This window comes from Dermacentor variabilis, chromosome 1 (genome assembly GCF_050947875.1).
Source record: "Dermacentor variabilis isolate Ectoservices chromosome 1, ASM5094787v1, whole genome shotgun sequence".
Taxonomy (NCBI): domain Eukaryota; kingdom Metazoa; phylum Arthropoda; class Arachnida; order Ixodida; family Ixodidae; genus Dermacentor; species Dermacentor variabilis.
This window is the reverse complement of record NC_134568.1, coordinates 103,057,855-103,077,730: the sequence shown is the minus strand read 5'-3', so window position 1 is coordinate 103,077,730 and position 19,876 is coordinate 103,057,855. Positions and strand designations below refer to the sequence as shown.

The 19,876-nt window shown below is 39.5% G+C and overlaps 1 protein-coding gene across 9 annotated transcripts in view; it reads left to right on the top strand.

Annotated features, from left to right (window-relative positions):
- Positions 1-19,876, top strand: part of LOC142582194 (neuropathy target esterase sws-like) — a 198,602-nt gene that overhangs the window by 144,611 nt on the left and 34,115 nt on the right. For 4 of the 9 annotated variants that reach the window (XM_075691623.1, XM_075691631.1, XM_075691616.1 and 1 more), the window contains exons 28-31: positions 8,468-8,584; positions 9,257-9,373; positions 16,051-16,199; positions 19,223-19,477. In XM_075691623.1, coding sequence (XP_075547738.1) covers positions 8,468-8,584; positions 9,257-9,373; positions 16,051-16,199; positions 19,223-19,477 — 638 coding nt within the window. Of the gene's footprint in view, positions 1-8,338; positions 8,379-8,467; positions 8,585-9,256; positions 9,374-16,050; positions 16,200-19,222; positions 19,478-19,876 lie in introns of those variants that run through there. The other 5 variants (XR_012828395.1, XR_012828394.1, XM_075691651.1 and 2 more) reach the window with 5 other exon arrangements.

Below are 19,876 nucleotides of genomic sequence, written 5' to 3'. Positions count from 1 at the left end.
TTGAAATCGTGGTTATCACACACACATATATCTAGTTGAATTGAATGTGGCACAAGCTGTCACATAACAGGTGTTAATTGAAGTGTTGATGTAGGCTTATCAGCAACCTTTAAAAAAATTAACCTGCATTTTTAAGCACTTATGGCTGATGTTGCAGAGGGGCATGATTGTCGTAAATTTGTTCACTTTTGTTGAGCACTTTATGAAGTTAGCTTCTTTTGTTCCAACCATGCATCTGCAAATGAATCTTACTTATATGGGGATCATTAAGAAATTAGAGCTAGTATAATATGGCATGTAGGAATGTGCATGTTCCCCAGCTCTCACTGTGAGACCATGCATGCTTGGCATGACTGACAAATGCACAAGAATGCCATAGTGTAGGTCGTAGTTATATGCTTTCCATTTGCTGTGGTAAATGCATGTCAACTCTACATTGAAGCCTTCGTCCTGTGCTTGTGGCATAGCGTTCATTAATAACATTTTGATTGGGCGCACTTACACACCAAAGTCAGTTTCTTTGTAGTTACTTTTTACCGTTCTTTTTGGGTTGTCTGTGTTCATTATTCATTTTATTTTATTTATTCATTCATTGCAATCTTATTGCAATTTTTCTTTCTTCTTCTCTTTTTTTTCTTTTGATATCCTAAAAGTTTGCACAGGCACTGAAGAATGCTGCAGTTTTACTGGTTTGACTGTTGTTATCGCAGTGATGCAGAGACAGTGGCAAACTGAAATCATGTTATAATCTAATGCTCATTTGTACCCAGGCCTGCCTCATGTGCTGTTCAGGTTTGTGCTTAAAATTTGTCTGTGCAGAGAAACTCTGTGTTGTGTACATTGGTTTGTTTTTTGGCCACAGTTCACGACGAAGACTTTCCAGGTTTTTCTAGCAGGCACGAAAGTGCCACTTTTGGCATATGGCATAGAATGCAATGTGTAGCATGATGACTGGTCTTGGATGTTGTAGTGCAGTACTGGTATCTGATTTTGCCAGTGCTCTCAGCTGAGCTGCCCTGGTTTCTCTTCTGCTTGTAAAAGTGGCAGGGTAATTTGTTTCTGAGTCCCTGCTGCTAACAAAAGGCTGCCTCATATTGCTAATTTGCTTTGCTTGTTTTATCGTGCTCTGTTGAAAGGCTTGCCATTGAAAACACACAACTTGATGCTATTGCAGTTTCACTGAACTGTTACCGAGTGAGAAAATGATTCTCTTGACTTGCATCTGGCTCCTGATTTTACAACCATATGGCTTTTATGATGTATCTGCCGAGTGCACCTATGCATGCCTACTTTTCAGAAAGGCTTTGCCTAACTCTGCAAGTCTGTTTTTTAGGCAGTCCATTCCAGATTTCAGTGGACAACCACACATAAATTTTTTATGGAGATCTTTTTCTTCATAAGGTGCACAAAACAAAAATTCTATACACACTATAAGCATTTTTTTAATAGATATGCTTGATAAACACTTTGGCTTATTGAATTTTCAGCGACATTGGTATTGGTAAACCCTGAAGTACCTAATAAGCTGACAACGTTGCACATTATGACAGGCTCCACTTAGCTGCTGCTGTTTGCACTTCCAGAGCAATCATGAATACAAAATAAACTCTTTTTTAATTTTCTAAAATGCAGTAATCAGTATTGCTCACATTTAGCTGTTGAGTTTGCAACATGTGTTCAGTAACATAACGTAACAGTGTAAACCCTTAAAATTTTACTCCATCTGTCTAGCTCTTTGACTATGCCTATGTTATATAATAAATCAGTTCTACGATAGTAGCTTGCAATCTGATGCAGAAAAAAATTTTGTAACCTTAGCTTATAACTGCATTGACTTAAAAGTCACATTTGTAACTACTGCCACATTCCTATTTTAGCCCCATAACTGCACATGTGCAGCAGTTTGGCATGGACATGGTTACACCACACTGCATGTAGCGCCAGCCCCGCACTCTGCTGGTTGCATTTCATCCTCGGGGGATAGTAAATGGCAGTCAACCAGGTGCAACCTATTGTCTCCTGAGCTGGAATGGCCACCAACTTGGCAACGCAGTTGCTTTGGTGCATTTTCATGTGGCTGAAGACTTTCTGGAGTTCAAAACTGCCACGTCAGATGAGTTACGTCAGATGAGTGTCACACAAATTTTAGCTAATTTATTTCACTTCGTGTATTGTTAACACATACAGCAGTACTACAACAGATCAAGAACTTGAATATGTGGTGAATTTTCCTGCATCAGCAAATGTGGACTCCATGCCCTAACACTAAAAAAATATTTCAGATGGAAACATAATCCAACCATTTCACATGCAGTGTACTTGCAAAATGCTCATCCATTTGAGAACATTACTTGATGCAAATTGTTGCCATCTGTTACAGAGGTTACAAACAAATGCCTAGATGCTTGGATTTTTCTGTAGCACACTTTATACATATTCGTCAATCTTGCACCATAGAAGCCAGTCTGTTCAGAATTGTCTTCAGATGTATGCAACACATTTTAACGGCCATCATTTGCACTAGTAATTTTATTTTTGGGCATTATTTTGGTATTTATGAATGTATATACAGAGCCCGAAGGGGATCTGCAGAGTGGCTCACACTTTCAATGAGTGTGACCAGAAGTATGAAGGATGCATTTGTTTAAATATATTCACACAGTACTTGCTATTGCACCTTAAGTATAGGCTATTGTAAACCTTGATACATACAGAACATGTTATTGCTAACCAGATTTCACTAATTAGCTTTCTTGAAACATTGCAACTAATTGCATACTGCTCTAAGGGATTTAAAGGAAGTTTAGCCATCCTTTGCTCCATCAGGCACTGTGGCATAAGCTGAGCATGCCATTATTTGCTGTTAGTGTGTTCATCTTTCTGTTATACTCAAAACAAACTCACAAAAACCAAATGCCAAGAAGAAAGGCTACAACTGGGGCAAGAGGCACTGCCTGCCACTTCATCTTGAAGCATACTTTCTTTCCTTTGTGCTCCCTTTCTCTTCCTTTTGTTTTCTAATTTCTTTAAGGACTAAAAATGATGTGACGCAGCCTATCTCTGTTTCTGACAGTTGTCCACCTTTTCACAAAGGGCTAAGCCAGCCTCAGGAAGTTCTGCTCATCATACATGATCCACCCATTGGTAGCTTCTCCATGCCTTGCCTCTACATTGGAACAATGCTCTCAAGTTGTGCATGCCTCGACTGTGCAACAAGGCCACCTTGAAGTGGAAACGTTCAGGAAACGTTGATGAAAGTTGTGCTTTTATTGTTTTGCAGGTTGTTGCATTTCTGCACTAGTAAAATAACATAAGAGTACTCTTGTTTTGTTTGTTTGCTTCTATTGTTAATTTCACAAATTGAATTTTTTTTTTTTTGCATCTGCCAGTTTGTTAACTTTGTAATCTTATTTGGATTATACAATGTACTCTTTGAAGTAATAATATTTCAAAATGACATTGGCAGGGTGATTTTAATGCAATGTTTGCAGCATTTCATTAAAGTAGCATAGACTTAAAACATTTCATCATGTTTTGTGTAAAATACAGTTAAGCCTCGATTAGTGAAGTCGGTTAATTCGACAGTTTGCTTTGTTATACGATCGGTTGCCTATGTATTTTTTTTCTTAGACGAAAGGGACCACAATGTTTTTCAAATTATTGGGAAACCGGAAAAACGAAATTTGAATTAGAAAAGAAAGTTGCTGAATTTGAGAGTCGACGGCAAAAGAGGTCGGCAATATTTTCAAATCGGCGGTAAAAAACTAAGCCAGCCATGGTCCACTCTGACCCTATGGCTGATAGCGTCGCCCGCAGTGGAACAACACTCGTGAAAGGCACAAGCATCGAGGAGCGAATGCTTCATCTGGCTCTCGCTTCAAGCCGCCTCTGAAACTCGAGGTTATGCAACTTCCAGCACTAAACACACGGGAATACAGTGCACAATGCCATACCATCTCAACTTGCCCAATCTTGCACACACAGCAGGTTGCCTCTAAAACATGGTACCCGGGCTGCGTATGTGCTTAGCCACGTTGACAGTCATATGCAGCCTAAGCCGCACTAGAAAAGGAGACACGCACCAACCTGCTCCCCACTCACTCCCTCCCTCCCTCCCTCTGCCCACCCCAATGTTTTTTTGGAATAGTATTTCAAGTCCATGTTGACCTAATATTTGCCTTTAGTGTCTCCTTAAATCAGGGATATTGTTTATTAGGAAGTTACTACGTTTCAGCAGTAAAAATTGCAAGTTCCTAGACCACTCCTAAATAGCATCTTAGTAAGCTTTTATAAACAAAACTCCTCAAATTAAGTAAGAATTATTGGATGAAAAAAACAAGCTTGGTTGTGGAGATTGCATTGAGAGCAAACCTTGGCACAAACTGTGCCTTATGCTGGCAGCTGACTCCAGATGGCTCGATACGTTCTGGACATTTGTTCACAATAACAATGAGGACAGTGATGCAACATGACATCAAGACAACACATGTTCCTTTTGTTGTTGTCAAGGCATTAGTATTAGCTGTATCACATCTGCATAGCATTTTTTTGTTCAGACTGGCTGCTCACGCATTTGGTAGCGTGAATAGAACCCACCTAGCACAATTTCTACATGAACACTACAAATAGCATGGTACGTTCCATCCTTCACTTGATGGTCAAGGCTTATCATCGCTCACCAGCAATGTTTGCATAAGAATGAATACACACAAAGGATAATTTATGTGTTGGGCACTGTTTTTAATTTTTTTTTATTGTCACAAAGGCTCCAGAAACACATATGCAATGCATGTGAACTTCATGATACTGTGGAACAAAAGTACTTTGTTAAATCACGAAAAGAAATACATGGTTTTTAGTGAAACTAAGATTGGGAAATAAAGAAAGTTTGTTACATTGTGGGTTTTCTGAAATGCAAGTTTCATTATACAGCGAGGTTTATCTTATGAAGCCTGGCTGTAGTGCTTTACTGAGCCTAATTATTAGATTTAAGCACGGTGCATAAACTGATCCACTTCCTGGAGATGGTTCTGATGCTTTGCACAATATAACAGAGTTATTGATGCTGGGTGCTGGTTAGGTTTAGCTAAGCCAACTCTAATTTTAACTCCTTGCGGTCGTGTGTCGGACCCCACCTGACAAGCGAAAATATCCATTGCGGTCGGATGTTGGGTAGACCGCGACATGCACGTGTGCTCGCGTTTGCTGATTGTTTGGGTTGGTAGCACCAGCTTTTGAGAACTTTTTAAATATTCAGTGCACTCTGCAATGTCTCCAGACGAGGGCGGGCCTTCTTTTTTTTTTTTTCCTTCATGCTTGATGGCATTTTCGGGTGATATTGGCGTGAAGTGCTGACATGACGGTGGCGTTGTCTGCACGTACGGTGTAGGGATGAAATTCTGATAAATTTAGTGAATAAGAAGGTGATTCTAGTGCTGCAGATGATTATAGTTCATCTTCAGATGGTCGGCAAATGACCTTGGATGAGAGCACTTTTGAGGATAGCAACTATGAGCACCCTATAGACTTGCAGTGCAAATTCTGGCCTCCAACAAGGAGAGTGATTTCAGTGCTAGCACACATTGCTCAAGTAGTGTTGAGAGCCTCAGGAATAAGTAAATTTTCTGAAATAAATCGATTTACATGTGTTTGTTTACCTGAGTGCTTTTGCTGTGTGATGTCTAAATGCATGAAATGCTCGAATGACCACAAATTGGGCAATTGGACATGACCGCAACAAAGCCTTGCAACATTTTTTTTAATATTGTAATTTTAACAAATCCAGTAAATTCATAATACTGTCATGAATGCCTGAACTAAATATTACTCCCCACGCACACACCCCAGCAAACATGTTATTTCATCCACAACACTGCTTGTCCTTTTCTGTGGCCTTTTAAAGCTCCTCCACCTTTTGGCTGCACATAGATTAATAGAACTGAGCCAATCAGAACATGCAGTGACATGTGGTGCAAATAAAATTTTGTGCTTCATGTTGATTGAGGCATGCATGATGTGATCCCTTAAGCAATTAACTATATTTTACAACAGGCACTGGATGTTATGCAAAGTGACCAAGGGAGAAATACTCTAATTAAATGTGTGTGCTATGTGACCTTGCATCCTTGAGCACACTTATGTCGTCACGTGCATTCTGCTGTATAAAAAAAATACATTTCTTGAAAACTGTTAAGTGTTCTGTACCAAGAAAATTTTTAATGAGTTATGAACAATTTTTATTAAAGTGGCATTGCCTTCACTCCACACATTGTCAGTACCTGTGGTTTAGCTTATTTTCCATGATAGTTCACTTGACACTATAGTTTTAGTAGTTTCTTTCATGCTTTCTGACCTTCTCTTCTTTCCGTTATAGTATTGAGGATTTATCATTTGTACTTCCTCATCTTGTCTGTTGTACCGGAACATCTATGGTTCATTGGCATCTGATAAATTACGAAGCTAAAGTGGCACCAAGATGCATGGGCATGTTCACCAAGAAGAAAAAAAAAAAAAGAATACATGTGCATGCTGTAGACATTTACTAAAAAACTATAATTGCATGGCCCAACTAAAATGAATTTTTTTCCTGTAAAAGCAACGTCTGCTCTCAGTTTTCTTTGGTTCAGTTTTTTTCAGTTTCTATTGACATCTCATTCACTTATCAGTGTTGCCAGCATCTGTACACAGAATTGTGTGCAAGTAAAAAAAAAATTGTTTGGAAAATTCTCTTATGCTTTCCAAAGTAATTGCTGTGGATTTTGCTGCTTCTAATGAATAAGCTTGTCATTTTGCCAGGTACAAACACACACACACACACACAAATAAAGATGTTTGAAAAAAATGTTGCTGCTGTCCTTAAAGCAGCATGATAGCTTCTTTTCTTGATGAGCTGGAATTCCTTTAGTGATCACAACACATCAGTACTTACTCATAAACACCAGAAGCCACAACAAGCAAGCTAAGTAGCAGAGAAAGCAAACAGTTAAAATTACCAAAAAGTGGTCCAGAAAATGAACAGCACACATTGACATGTGGAGGCCTAGCTGCAAGTAGCCTGGCTGTCACAGGGTTAGGCATGTAGGAGAGGTGAAGGAATAGAAGTCGTGCCAGTTGTGACTGGAGGGAGCATAAGCCTTGCCAGAAGAGAATTGCTGCTTTCACTGTGTTAAGATCAATGAATGAAGGAACGAAAAAGACTTCATTCCAGAAAGAAAAAATGTGTTGAAAATTGACATTTAGCTTTTTGTTTCTTTACTGATACAAAATACTTTGGGAAATTTTTGTTGGAACTCTGCAAGACAGTTTATAAGAAGGTAATTTTGAAAACTCGTGAAAGGGTGTTGCGGGCCTGTTTGGGCCTACAAGAAGTTTGGTCCTTGTTGCAGAAGAACAGTTTACTTTCAAGAACTGTTTAGGCATAAACGTCAAGCTTGGCATTTCGAATCACCGATTAGGTTTTGTTGCAAAAAATGTTGTATCTGTTAATCCAGTGCTATCAGAGATGGCTGCAGGGCTTTGTGGGCCACCATGCAATCACTGACAGCTCTTTTAACTGAGCACTATGATCTTTAAAACTCACTACAGATTGGAAAGATCACAGAGAGAGATGACATTAGTAGTGTATAATTTGTAACTTTCAGATGAACTAAGTCAGTGCTTCTGTCAGGAGTTCTGTTGTTTAGTCAAGGTGCCTGTTCTCTTCCACTCTGTCTACTTTTTGACAAGCGAATGTATACACAAGTGAAATATAATCATTTGAGTAAAATGCGAAGCAGTTAGCATCTTCTATGGTGAAAAGTTATCTGACGTGGCTCTCTTGGCATCATGGGCGCCTGGTTATATCAAAATGTACACCTTCTCTCAGCAAAATAGTGTGCAACAGTAAAGGCTGGGAAAACTTAGGCTTGCACACTAAATCAACAGGGTGCAAGCCTTGGCTTCAAAAGCATTGCTGGACAATCAGTGGCTGGCCACTTTCCTTATTTTTTAAACCACATGATAAGCATAGATAAGATGCCTTGTGTATAAAGGCAGATCAACCCACTATAGTGTCAATTATGTCATGGTGAATGCCTGACTGTCAGATAATGAAACTGAAACTATTTAACACAAAAAGTGTTTTAATGATAGATCAGAAATGTTTCAGGAACTCTAAAATACATTCCATAATTAAAAATGACATTACCATATAGCTTCTTTTTATATCTATTTAGTAGTTTGATGTCTCTTCTCCTTTATGAGGAACAATCTTCAAAAATAGACAATATATATGCTGAAGTAAGAAGAATTTGTATGTAAGGTTGTGTTGATTATAGAATTTGCATCATTCTCCAAACAGGAATGGAAGCAGCCCAAGGTGCCGTAAGTTGTTTTAGGAGGTAATTACACCAATGTTTTAAGTGACAAAAGGACCCCTCAAACAAAAGACATTTCAGGCATTGCAGTGTTGAAGTCTCGCCTGTTTCAGGATCTCTGTGGCGCTTCATTCGAGCGAGCATGTCTCTGTCAGGCTACATGCCTCCCATGTGCGACCCTGTGGATGGACACTTGCTTCTGGACGGGGGATACGTCAACAATCTTCCAGGTGAGCCCTTCCATGGGCTATCCACCTGTCTTGCCTTCTGTGCTTAGTAACTGCCTCCCTCTTCTCCTCCTTGCCTCGTTCTGCTCCTTTGCCTGTTCTTGCACGCAGTTGCTGCTGCTGGCCTGATTTGTCTTCCCCATGCTCCATTTCTGCTGTGTCCCGTCATCCCCTGTTTGTCAATCAGCTTTAAGTTGAACTTTAACCCCTTTCGAGTCTGCCTGTTCCCGCTGTTTATGTTTATGTCCTGTCTTGGAAATGACTTCCTTCTGGCTGTAGTTAAGCTTGGGTACCACTAAACCGCTGCAGAGCATTCCTTGAACTGTGGGTCTGCTAGGGCTAAGCTCTGCAGCTATGCACAAAACTATAACCATACCCTGTCACATGACATGCAGGTAAGGTGCCAGACATGCTAGCAGTGGGGTTGATAGTGGCTAGTCACACACTTCATATGCATCTGTCAAAAACTGTAACTTTCACACATTGCATTGAGGCTGCCATCGAAAGTGGCAGTGGCCAAGATGTGTTTGCAAATGCACAAACATAGCGTACATCCTGCCAATGCAAGATGCCGAAAAGACCATGGAAAGTCGCCGTCGTGGACTGTAAGGGCACAAGTGTAGTGTTAGAATGAAGGCTTGAAGTGCAATTGCCTTCTTGGTTGATCTGTGTAAGGTTCCTTGTGGCACTACGTTCGAGCCAGCATGAGCATCGTGGGGCCCCTGCCACCACTATGTGATCCCTACGACGGCCACCTCTTGGTCGACGGCTGCTATGTGAACAATGTTCCAGGTAAAGGCACGGCACAATGGCTCACTTGCTTTCTGCCATAGCACAGTGTGATTCAATTTTTTTTTTCTACAGAAGCATGCTTGAGGGTTGGCTTGCACCAGTGGAGTTCAGCAGTGGTTAGATACATATGGAAAACCCATTTTGTTTTGTGGCCTGACTTGCAATAGTTGTTGTTGCTTATGAAGTAGAAAAGCTGATTTTCTGGAAGTTTTCTTCATTGGTGCAACCAAGCTTTGTATACGTAACCTTGCCAGTTTTAGGTTCACATGCATGCATGAACTAACAAAGTACACACTTAAGGAGCTGACTTATCCAAGAGTGTGTCTTGCCGGTACATATTGCCTTTTTTTTTTCTTTCTGGGTGGGCAAGAGAAAACATTTGTACTTCTGTCTTTGCCTCTTGGTTCTTTGTAACCTTTGCACTATCCTTTTAGAAGTGCCCTTTACATTGAGCGGTTAAATAGGCCTGTTGATTTGCACTCTATGGTTGCATTTACTTACATCTGCATATCTGAAGAGCTTTACATTTAAGGCTAATAAGTGGGATGAAGGCCCTGCTTCTCCAGGCTCATTCATGGACACAGTTCCATGTCATTATTTTCTTGGTAACTGGGACTTGTAGGAGTACGCGAATAGTAATTTTTAAGCAAATTGAATGAATAGTTAAGGTATGAGGTTTATCATCCCCAAACTGCTAATTGTTTGTAGTTATCCTGCACATAGGATTTTGAGGGACGTTGTAGTAGAGACTGCAGAATAATTTTGAAATCCTTGAGGTTCTTTAGTATGCACCCAAACCACAGCACATAAGCTTTTCGCATTCCATCCCCTTTGTAATGAGACCTGTGGCCGGTAATCAAACCTGCAGCCTTGTGCTCAGCAGAAAATTGCCATATTCACAGTACCGCTGCAGCATGTACCGAATGGAATGCAAATCGAATAGTCTTAGGTCAATTCCGAATATGAATCAAATAATAGTTGGATAACATTTGTACAACATATTGGTACTGAAGTTTAAAAAATGAACCAGGAGTAATTTTTTTCCTTTGTCTCAGAGCAAACAAAGCTTAAGCAGCATCTCATTGTGTGTTCAAGATTACGGCCCTTCGACTTGGAACAGAATAGGTCATTAACTTAAGCAATGCTTGTCATGAAACGGTGTTCCAAATCTAACACATTATTAATGGTAGAAATTATGCAGTAAATGATGGTGGAAATGCTTCAAGCAAAATGCTGTGTAGTTACGCGTGTAGTGTTATTCGGCACATTAGTGAAAAAGGTCTTGCAATTGCAAATACAAATGAAAATTTATGTGAGTCTTTAGAACAGACAGTAAAAACACCCGTACTTGTTTGCAGTGAATCAGTGAAACCTGGAAAAAACTATAGTAGGTATATTTTTCATAGCTATTGAGGGCAGCCTAGCTGAATTTAGCTTCAGTGCATTATAAAAAATGAAAATGTTGTTCGAAAATGTTTGGAGGTTTTGTGTTCATGTGCAGAAATGGCAAATGTGTCAATAATATCAGGCAAAAAAAAATTGCCTGCAATTTGTCCCTGCATTTGAAAATGTGGTCAAGAACAGTTAACTTTTTTTTTAATCTTCACTCTATCACAAGAGGTTATGGGGTGATAATTTTTAAATTTTACAGCATATTTGAAAATTGCCTGTGGAAGACGGCATAATTCTAGTCCTTGCGCTGGATTATTCAAAGAGGCAGACATTACTTGCACAAGAGATCGAAACACATAATCACCTAATTGACAAAATTCACTAATTCACTTTTCAATTACTTTACAGCATATATTGGAATTTATGAGTTGTCAGTGAGTTTACAAGGCGTATCCACTTAGAATGGATTTTCAGGATGACACCAGCTTCAAGATATTCATTGCTAGAGTGTGCGATGAAATATATGGGTGTTCAGTGACTAATATATGGGTGCTTTAGTGCATTTTTACTGCTAGTTTCAGGACGCATATCTCAGGACCCGTGCCTTCCTCAAAATCCATTCTAAGTGGATATGCCTTGCAATCTCACTGGCTACAATTCATAAGTTGCAATATGTGCCGTAATGCAATTAATTAGAAAGTTCACTAGCAGATTTTGGTCAATTAGTTGATTGTGTGTTTTAATTTCCCATGCAAGTAATGTGTGCCTCAGAATAATACAGCTCAAGGCCTAGAATTATGCCATCTACTACAGGCAATTTTTTAAAATTATGTAATACTTAGGAATGATCACCTGGTATACACTGCAATAATTGCGACCAAAAATTCGTATACTTTTTTTTTTGCCACATTTAGGCTACACCGTATGCGTCAGCCTAAATGTGGCAAGTTTATGAAATTTTCTGCATTAGGCAATACTACCAAGCTTAATGGTTCATTGATATTAGCAAAGTGTATAATGTATAACTAGTATTCGTCTTTCATTTGCTAGTCAGCATAGACTATGGAATCATTTTATTGATGAAAGCTGGACTCAGCTAGCTTCTGTATGTTTGAATAATATTTGCAAAATGGTGCAGAAGCATTCAGAACATAGAATGCTCTCATTGATTCAAACATAAATTACCTCAGTATTTAAATCGAAACCTCCCCCCCCCCCCCAAAAAAAAAGATCTAATATTCATACACTCATAGTAGTTTGTATTTAAATATGGAGCAAAAGAATGGACAAATTAAAAAAGCACCTCATGTGATTCTAAAACAATTTTGTTTCCTTTTTTCCTTTTCTCTGTCTATAGCTTTTCTTCTTGTTTAAGTGTTCGCGCATTTTACTCACTTCTTTTACTCAGAACTTCTCACAGCCCTTTGCTTGGAGACTAGTGCAGAAATTTATGCAGCCTACAAAATTGGAGATAATTTTTATCAAGCCTTAATAATACAGGAGCATGTGTTGCTGAGCCGATGAGGCAGTTGGCATGTGTACATAATAACAATTATAATCAGCATGTCTATTGTCACCTACTTAATACATTGTGTTGGGTAACCCTGCATGTTAGTCACAACAGACTGCTGGATCTGGCATATATAACCTGTGCTGTTCTGTCGTCTTGCCCTGTAAAATTTTCTTGTGCTCTCCTGACTAAAAGTTATCTTTCTCTGTGTGGCAGCAATGTGCAGCTGTTTGCAAAAGCAGCTGTATTTTTGTCTGTCTCCTTCAAAAAGATGCACTACATTGTAAAAGTATTTTTGTGTGTTATTGTTGGGATTTCAAGCATTTGCAATAGTTTGATTGCTGCCACCGTTGTAAGGAAAACTGTAAATTATGTGAAAGGAAGGGGTGCATATTCTGGAGGTCTGACACAATACTTTGCATTCAGTGGAAAGTTTCAAATCATGTCACGAAAAATCTAAAATGTGTGCTTAATCAATTAAATAAATTAGTTAAATTTTATTGCTGATAAGGGTAGCCTTTCTACTTGTCCAGTAAGGTGGTTTGGTTGAGTGGAATGGAGTTAGATGCTCTCATCATGCAAGATCAAAATATCAGTAATGCACAATGACAGTGTTTGTTTTATTGTAAATAAAGAATGCAGTGTGTTTGGAATTGCTTGCTTTTCATAAATAGTCAAAATTTAACATAGGAACTTGATGCATATTCATTTAGTTTTGGCTTTGCTGGCGAGGTAAGCTAGTTTTGACATTTTGTTGATATTATTCCGTCAGTTATTCTCCTGGGCCTTTAAATGTAGTGCCTTAATTTTAAAACCCAAAATATTGTTTCATATAAACACATTTTTAAAAAATTCTCAGCTGTCTTGAGGCTCGTGCACTTCTCTGTTTTCTTTAGGTTTACCACTAGTTAGAGAATGACAAGTTAAATTAGTTAAATTTTATTGCTGATAAGGATAGCCTTTCTACTTGTCCAGTAAAGTGGTTTGGTTGAGTGGAATGAAGTTAGATGCTCTCATTATACAAGATCAGAATATCACTCTGTCTCTGTATCAAGAAGGACTGTTTAAAATGTATAAAGACAAGTACAAAGCACATGTATTTGTGCTTTCTCTCATTTATGTGAGCTTGCCATTACAAGAGGCAGAACCTACAAGCCGTATGGTAATGAAAGAGCCACTCCAACATTGTTGCACACTTTCTTAATGGAGTCATGTATAGAAAAGTTCTAACTGCCGCATCACAAGAGGCCATCTTTTATGAAACATGTGAAGTGTGTGGTATTACAGGCAATCTCTTTGCAGATCTTTTCTAATAAAGTAGATTTTTAATGTGCCTTGTGGCATAGCTATCACCATTCCGATTCTGCCACACCCTTGCAGCCTTCCCTTCCTTTTCATTGTTCCTACACACCCACAAAGAACAGTGCCCACCATGCTCCACCCATCATTGCTCCGAGTGTTCGTTTTGACATGAATAGAAGATTGCGTTGCATGGCCCTCCAATATGATGTACTGGAATGGGGCAGTGTATCGTCCACACAGTAAAGCAACAGAACCGCGGTCATTTTTGCAATGACAGGGCACTGCGAGCGACCGGTGTGCTTAGCGTGCAAAATTTAAAGAAGTAGTGTGGAATTTTCTGCATTTATACAATAAACTGCTGCAAAAACACAATTGAAATTAGTATAATTCACATAGAATAAATAAAACTGTTAATATGCAATAAAGCAAGAAATCAAGCTGAATCTATATTGTCTACGCTTAGACATGTCCTGTCACCTTTCCATGTCTCTGATCGTCTGCTTAATGCTTTGATTGGAGAAGGCAAACAAGCACTCATCTGTTCGTTTCATTCATATCCATGCATGTTTTTTGTTATCTGACTACTTCGAAGTTGTACAGCGAAATATGTGAAGAGGAGGCAGCCCAGAAGCCTGCACTATGCCAGGTGGGCTGCACGAGCATCTTTTTATCTGCACCAGCCAGAAACGCGGTCACCAGGTCTCTTTAACAAAAAATAATGTTCAGGTATGGTGAATGCTGCCACAATCGCATACACATTTCGCTTGACAAATGGGCGCTGAAGGGCAGGAACACAGCCAAAAGCACCCAATGTGGTTATCCATTTTATTTGCAGGATCATGTTAGGCACATTAAAAATTTGCAAGTGTGGCAAGAAAAACAGCAGCAAGCATCGGCAAGCCCTGCACAAGGCGTGGTAAACATGGACTCATGACAACTGCAACTGTTGATCCCAGAGGGCCTGTGTTGTGCCTGTATGGCTCCGCTTGCCAACAATTACTCCAGGCTGCAGTGACAGATAATGCTGAAGTAGACCGGTGTGCTCTTAACATCCCAGGCTGTCATTGCCAAAAGAGCCACGTTTTTGCAGCTGGACGAGATACCGCTCTTTTCCAGTACACCATGCCTCCATCACGCTGCCCATCTGAGAGATCTTAGTAATAGCACAATAGTATTTTCTTAGCATGTAGCTGCTTACAGTTGGTATGGTGCTGTTGTATTTAAGAAAATCCTTCATAATAGCCATTGTATATAACTGTTAAGAAAAAAAAGTTGTGGGGGCTTCGAAAAGTTGAAGGAAAAAGCATTGTGCCTAGCCATACATACAGGAATAATATTTGGCTCAGACATTTACGACATTATTGCCGGCAAAATTGTTGCAGGGAACTTTTGAGGCAACTGTGAGCAACTCTCTTTTAATACTGTTGTTAATACTAAAATTTTAATATGCAATAAAGTATGAGAGGTGGCACATATTATTCTGGAGCTTATTTCTTGTTGGAATACATTTGAGGACATTTGCAGTAAAACCCTGTTTGTGTGTTCCCAGTCATCGCATTTTCCTGGATTATATGTTCTGATTGCATAGTCCCAGTGCACAGTATCCATAAACTCCCTTGTATTGCTTTCACACTAGATATTCCTTTTTTATGTCAAGTTTTAGCACTTTATTGCATTTTGGACTAGCCGACAACCTGAGTGATAGAAGTCCAGCGGAAATGTGCAGTTCAGTACATGGATGTACTGTATTGGTGCAGCAGTAATACTACAAATGCGCTGAAGTTCTCGTTCAAAACTTGTCAAAGTCAGTAGCAGACACAGCACAAATATGCGAAGGTTTTAAAAATTCTGTGTAGATACGGTTACTCCATGTAGATAGAAATCTGTACGTATCTATACAAATTTATATATGCGGCATCAGAAGTCGCCAGTCAGCATAATGCAGATGGCAACAATGTGCACCACAAAAATGCATGGCTATCACAGCCACACAGAAGAACGAATGCTAGTATGTATCTGGCTTCTTTTTTAAAAATTATGGTCAAGCTTGAGAAGACCAATAATTCTTGAATTAAAGTTAAACTGCCGTCATCTGGCCATCATCTTTTCTTTCCACATCTCATGAAAACTTATGAATGGGGTTCTAATGCATTTATTTTAGGCTGCATTCCATCAGCACATCACTGCTCTCTATGTGCTTTTATCTCGTCATTCTCTACCTGTTTGCTTAGTTATGTGTACTGGCAACCTTTCAGTACAGGGTGCAGCAGATTGTCAATAATGAATCACTGTCAGGACATAGCTCACATGAAACTCTCTGGGGAGCAGTATGCAATGTGTCACTTAATTGCATGGTAGTTTTCAATGTCTGTGCAGAAAGACATCAGCATAAGGTTTTGCAACCCTATCTGGGTTGAACAATTATTGGAAATATAATGTGGACACCTTGCTGTTGTCTTTGCAACTTTTACAGCGGACATTATGCGAGAGATGGGCGCCGAGACTATCATAGCTGTTGACGTGGGCAGCCAAGATGACACTGACCTCACCAACTATGGTGACTCTTTGAGTGGCTGGTGGCTCCTCTTCAAGCGCTGGAACCCCATTTCGAACACAGTCAAGGCAGGACCCTTTTATTTTTTTGGTATCAATTACTCTTGCAAATCTGCAACTGATTTAGTTAACAGAAATTATTGTTGCTTCAGCTGTTGCTAAGCGGTGAGTAAAATAAGGACTGACTTGCAGAACAACAGGATGTTACTGCTAAGTGCCAAGTCATTTTTGCCAGCATCTTACTTTTCACTTATCACGAAATGCCATTGCTTAAATTTTGTTTGTGTATGCAATTTTGGAAATTATAGAGAAAATATGCAGAACTGTCCTGCTTATTCAATTATGAGGTCTGTCTGTAGCTGCTAGGTAACCCAAGATTCAGGATGAAATTCTTTGCACTATAAAAGCCAATATAGCAGTGACCACAAACTGTGTGTGTAGTTTTTTCTGCCAAAGAAAAGTATAAGCTTTGCAGCAACATGCTCTTTGCTGTAACATATTCATGTTATTCATATCATAAGATAACGAACACTGACACCGAGGTCAACATAGGGGAAATTACTTGTGCCTAATAAATGAAATAAAGAAACAATAAATTATGTTATATTATTCATCCGAGAACTCCATATGAATAAACCTTTAAGGTAACTGATATTATTTATCTGAAGATGTCAAATGATATCTTATCAATGCCTGAAGAGAAAATTGTCTTATTTATTTATTTATTTATTTATTTATTTATTTATTTATACAATACAATACAATACTGTGGACTTACTGTCCAAGCAGGGTGGTCGGTACAAATACAAAAGAAATACAAAAGAAATAGCAATGAAAAAAAAGGCAACAATAATACAGGCTCAGTAAGGTTACTTCACAGTTTTATCACTTGCTTTGATAAGGCAGTTCCACTCACTAATGGTTCTCGGGAAATAAGAAAACTTAGATAGGTCTGGTGCGAGCAAAATATGGGGTTAGGGCACTTTCATTGTGGTGTCTGGTGGGCCTGCTAGTTAAGGGTGACAAATATGTTGATGCATTAGCACTAGTTTCTTTTCCATGAGTTGGGAAAGAAATTGTAATCTAAATTTTTGCCTTCGTGCCTGTAATAGGGGAATGCCATTTGCTTGCATTAAATCAGAAGGTTAATCTATTGCTGAAAATTTATTAAAAATAAACCTTACGGCCTTTCTCTGAATACGTTCCCATATAATGCACGCATATTCCAGTCTTGGCCGTACAAGAGCAGTATAGCAGAGCAGCTTAACATTAGCAGGAGCAGCTTGAAGTTTATGTTTAAGGACACAAAGCTTGCGGAAGGCGGATGAACAAACATTACAATATGGCGATTCCAAGACTGGTTTGAAGTGAGTGTTACACCAAGATATTTATAGCAACTTACTCCTTGTAATGGTGAAGACCCTAATATGTAGGTATATGACAGCGGATTTTTTTGGTGAGGTACTGGAAGGGAGAGACATTTGATCGTGTTGAGGGTCATTCCCCATTTTACACACCATTGGTGTGTATTGCCCAGACTAGTGTTGAGATCGTTGTAATCGTTAGTGGAACTAATTTCTTTAAACAAAACACAATCATCAGCAAACAATCTTATTTCTACACCGGGGCGAACAACTTCAACAATATCATTAATATACAATATAAAGAGCAAAGGGCCTAACATGCTGCCCTGAGGTACACCGGGCTTGACCGGAAGACAGCCCGAGTGTTGACCCGCTACATCAACATATTGTTTGCGATTACTCAAGTAAGCTGAAATCCAGACAACAAGTATTTCTGGAATGCCTATTGATTCAAGTTTGAAAATAAGTTTACTGTGAGGAGCTTTATCGAAGGCTTTGCAAAAATTTAAGAAAAGCATATCTATCCTACCGTGTCTATCGAGGGTCAGTGCCAGAGAATGAAATAATGTGACGAGTTGAGTTACGGTTGATAATCTTTTCCAAAATCCATGCCGATGTTTGGTCAATATGCAGTGCTCCTCGAGGAAGTTTGTTATAGTAGTAGCTATGATATTTTCAATAATTTTACAGCATTGCAAAGTTAGTGAAATAGGACGGTAATTTCCTAGTGTCAGGCGGTCTCCCTTTTTAAAGATGGGTACAATTCGGGCTGTCCTCCAATCACTGGGTAGTTGTGAAGTCAGCAAAGTGCAAAAAATAATAACAAAAAATTTAGCAAGAGGTAAAGCATATCGTCGTAGGAATATGTTTGGGATATTGTCAGGACCGCACAATGTTTTGGTTTTCAAATTTAGTAACATAGATACCACACCAGGATAAGAAATGAAGGGTACATCTGCACGGTGAAAAGACTGTCGTGTTACATGCACAGTTTGAAACGGCAAATTAAAAGATTAAAACACGCACCGCCAGATTAAAACACACACACCAAGTTGAGCATGGCTTTGGGCACGTTGAGCAAGCTGTCTCATGGAAATTGGAAGTGGTGGTCACATCATATCACAGGCTGCTAGTGTGCAAGGAGGTCAGCCTGCTGCAGGAGTGTCAGGTCACACCATGATTGGCCTGCCTAAACATGATTGAATTAGGCAATCCACTGGATAATATGGGGGGAAGGTGAGAGAGGATCTTCTTGTTCTGAAAGAAATGTGGTTTTGGGATCAAGCACAAGCAGGTAGTATTCTAGTTGAAATTAAGAAGAAGGGATGGGGGGGGGGGGTGATGTACGTCATGTAATGTACATAGGAGAGTCTCTTGGAGTAACCTAGTGGTTGCCAAGGAAAGGAAACACAATCAAGGACAGCAGATAATTGGATGCAGGTGACCGGGTTTGGAAATTTTCATGTGGAGGTATGTTCAGGTAATGCAAGACAAAGGGCAATCAGAGATCTCTGAGAAGCCTTTGCCCTCTGGTTAACTGATTAGACCAATAATGATGAAATTTAGCTTCATTATCTTTTAAAATGAGGGTTTGAAAAATATATAGTATTGACCAGAGCTATAAACATTGATGTTAGTGCATTGTTTCAAGGTATACTGAGAAGGGGTGCAGAGGTTACTTCTTTTCCTAATGTGAATCTGTATGCGTGATATTGACTTGCCCCCCAGATCCCAAGCCTGCCAGAGATCCAGTCACGCCTGGCATATGTGAGCTGTGTGCGGCAGCTAGAGGAGGTAAAAACCAGCGACTATTGCACATATGTACGGCCTCCCATTGATCGCTACAAGACACTCCAGTTTGGTTCCTTTGACGAAATCATGGAGGTTGGTTATGTTCATGGCCGTACCCTCTTCGCTGGCATGAAGGCTGGTCAGCGCACACTGCGCTCAGTCCTCAACCTGGACAAGGCACGCTCTTTCCAGGCAAGTGTATGTTTGTTGCCCTTGTAATGACAGGGTTGACAGCAGGCACAATTACTTTTATGCGAGTGTGCACCATACTATAAGTTAAGCTGCAAGACATGCAAGCTGACCTGGTTAAGTAAACAAAATGCTTGTGAGCAACCAAAAAGAAATATTTACTAGCCATTTAACTTTTACACATGTAGAAGAGAAAAAAAGGACCCAATTACTGACTGGTGCATTGCAAATAATTTCTTGTTATAGCAGATTGAAAGCAGACCACTGTGGAATACCCATGTTGTGATTGCCACTTATATTTTGAAGTGATATCCAAGGACACCTGATGCTGTTCACAGTGCCCACCTGCCGTGTATACTCGTGTATAAGCTGCACTTTTTTTCATCAAATTTTCTCAGTTGC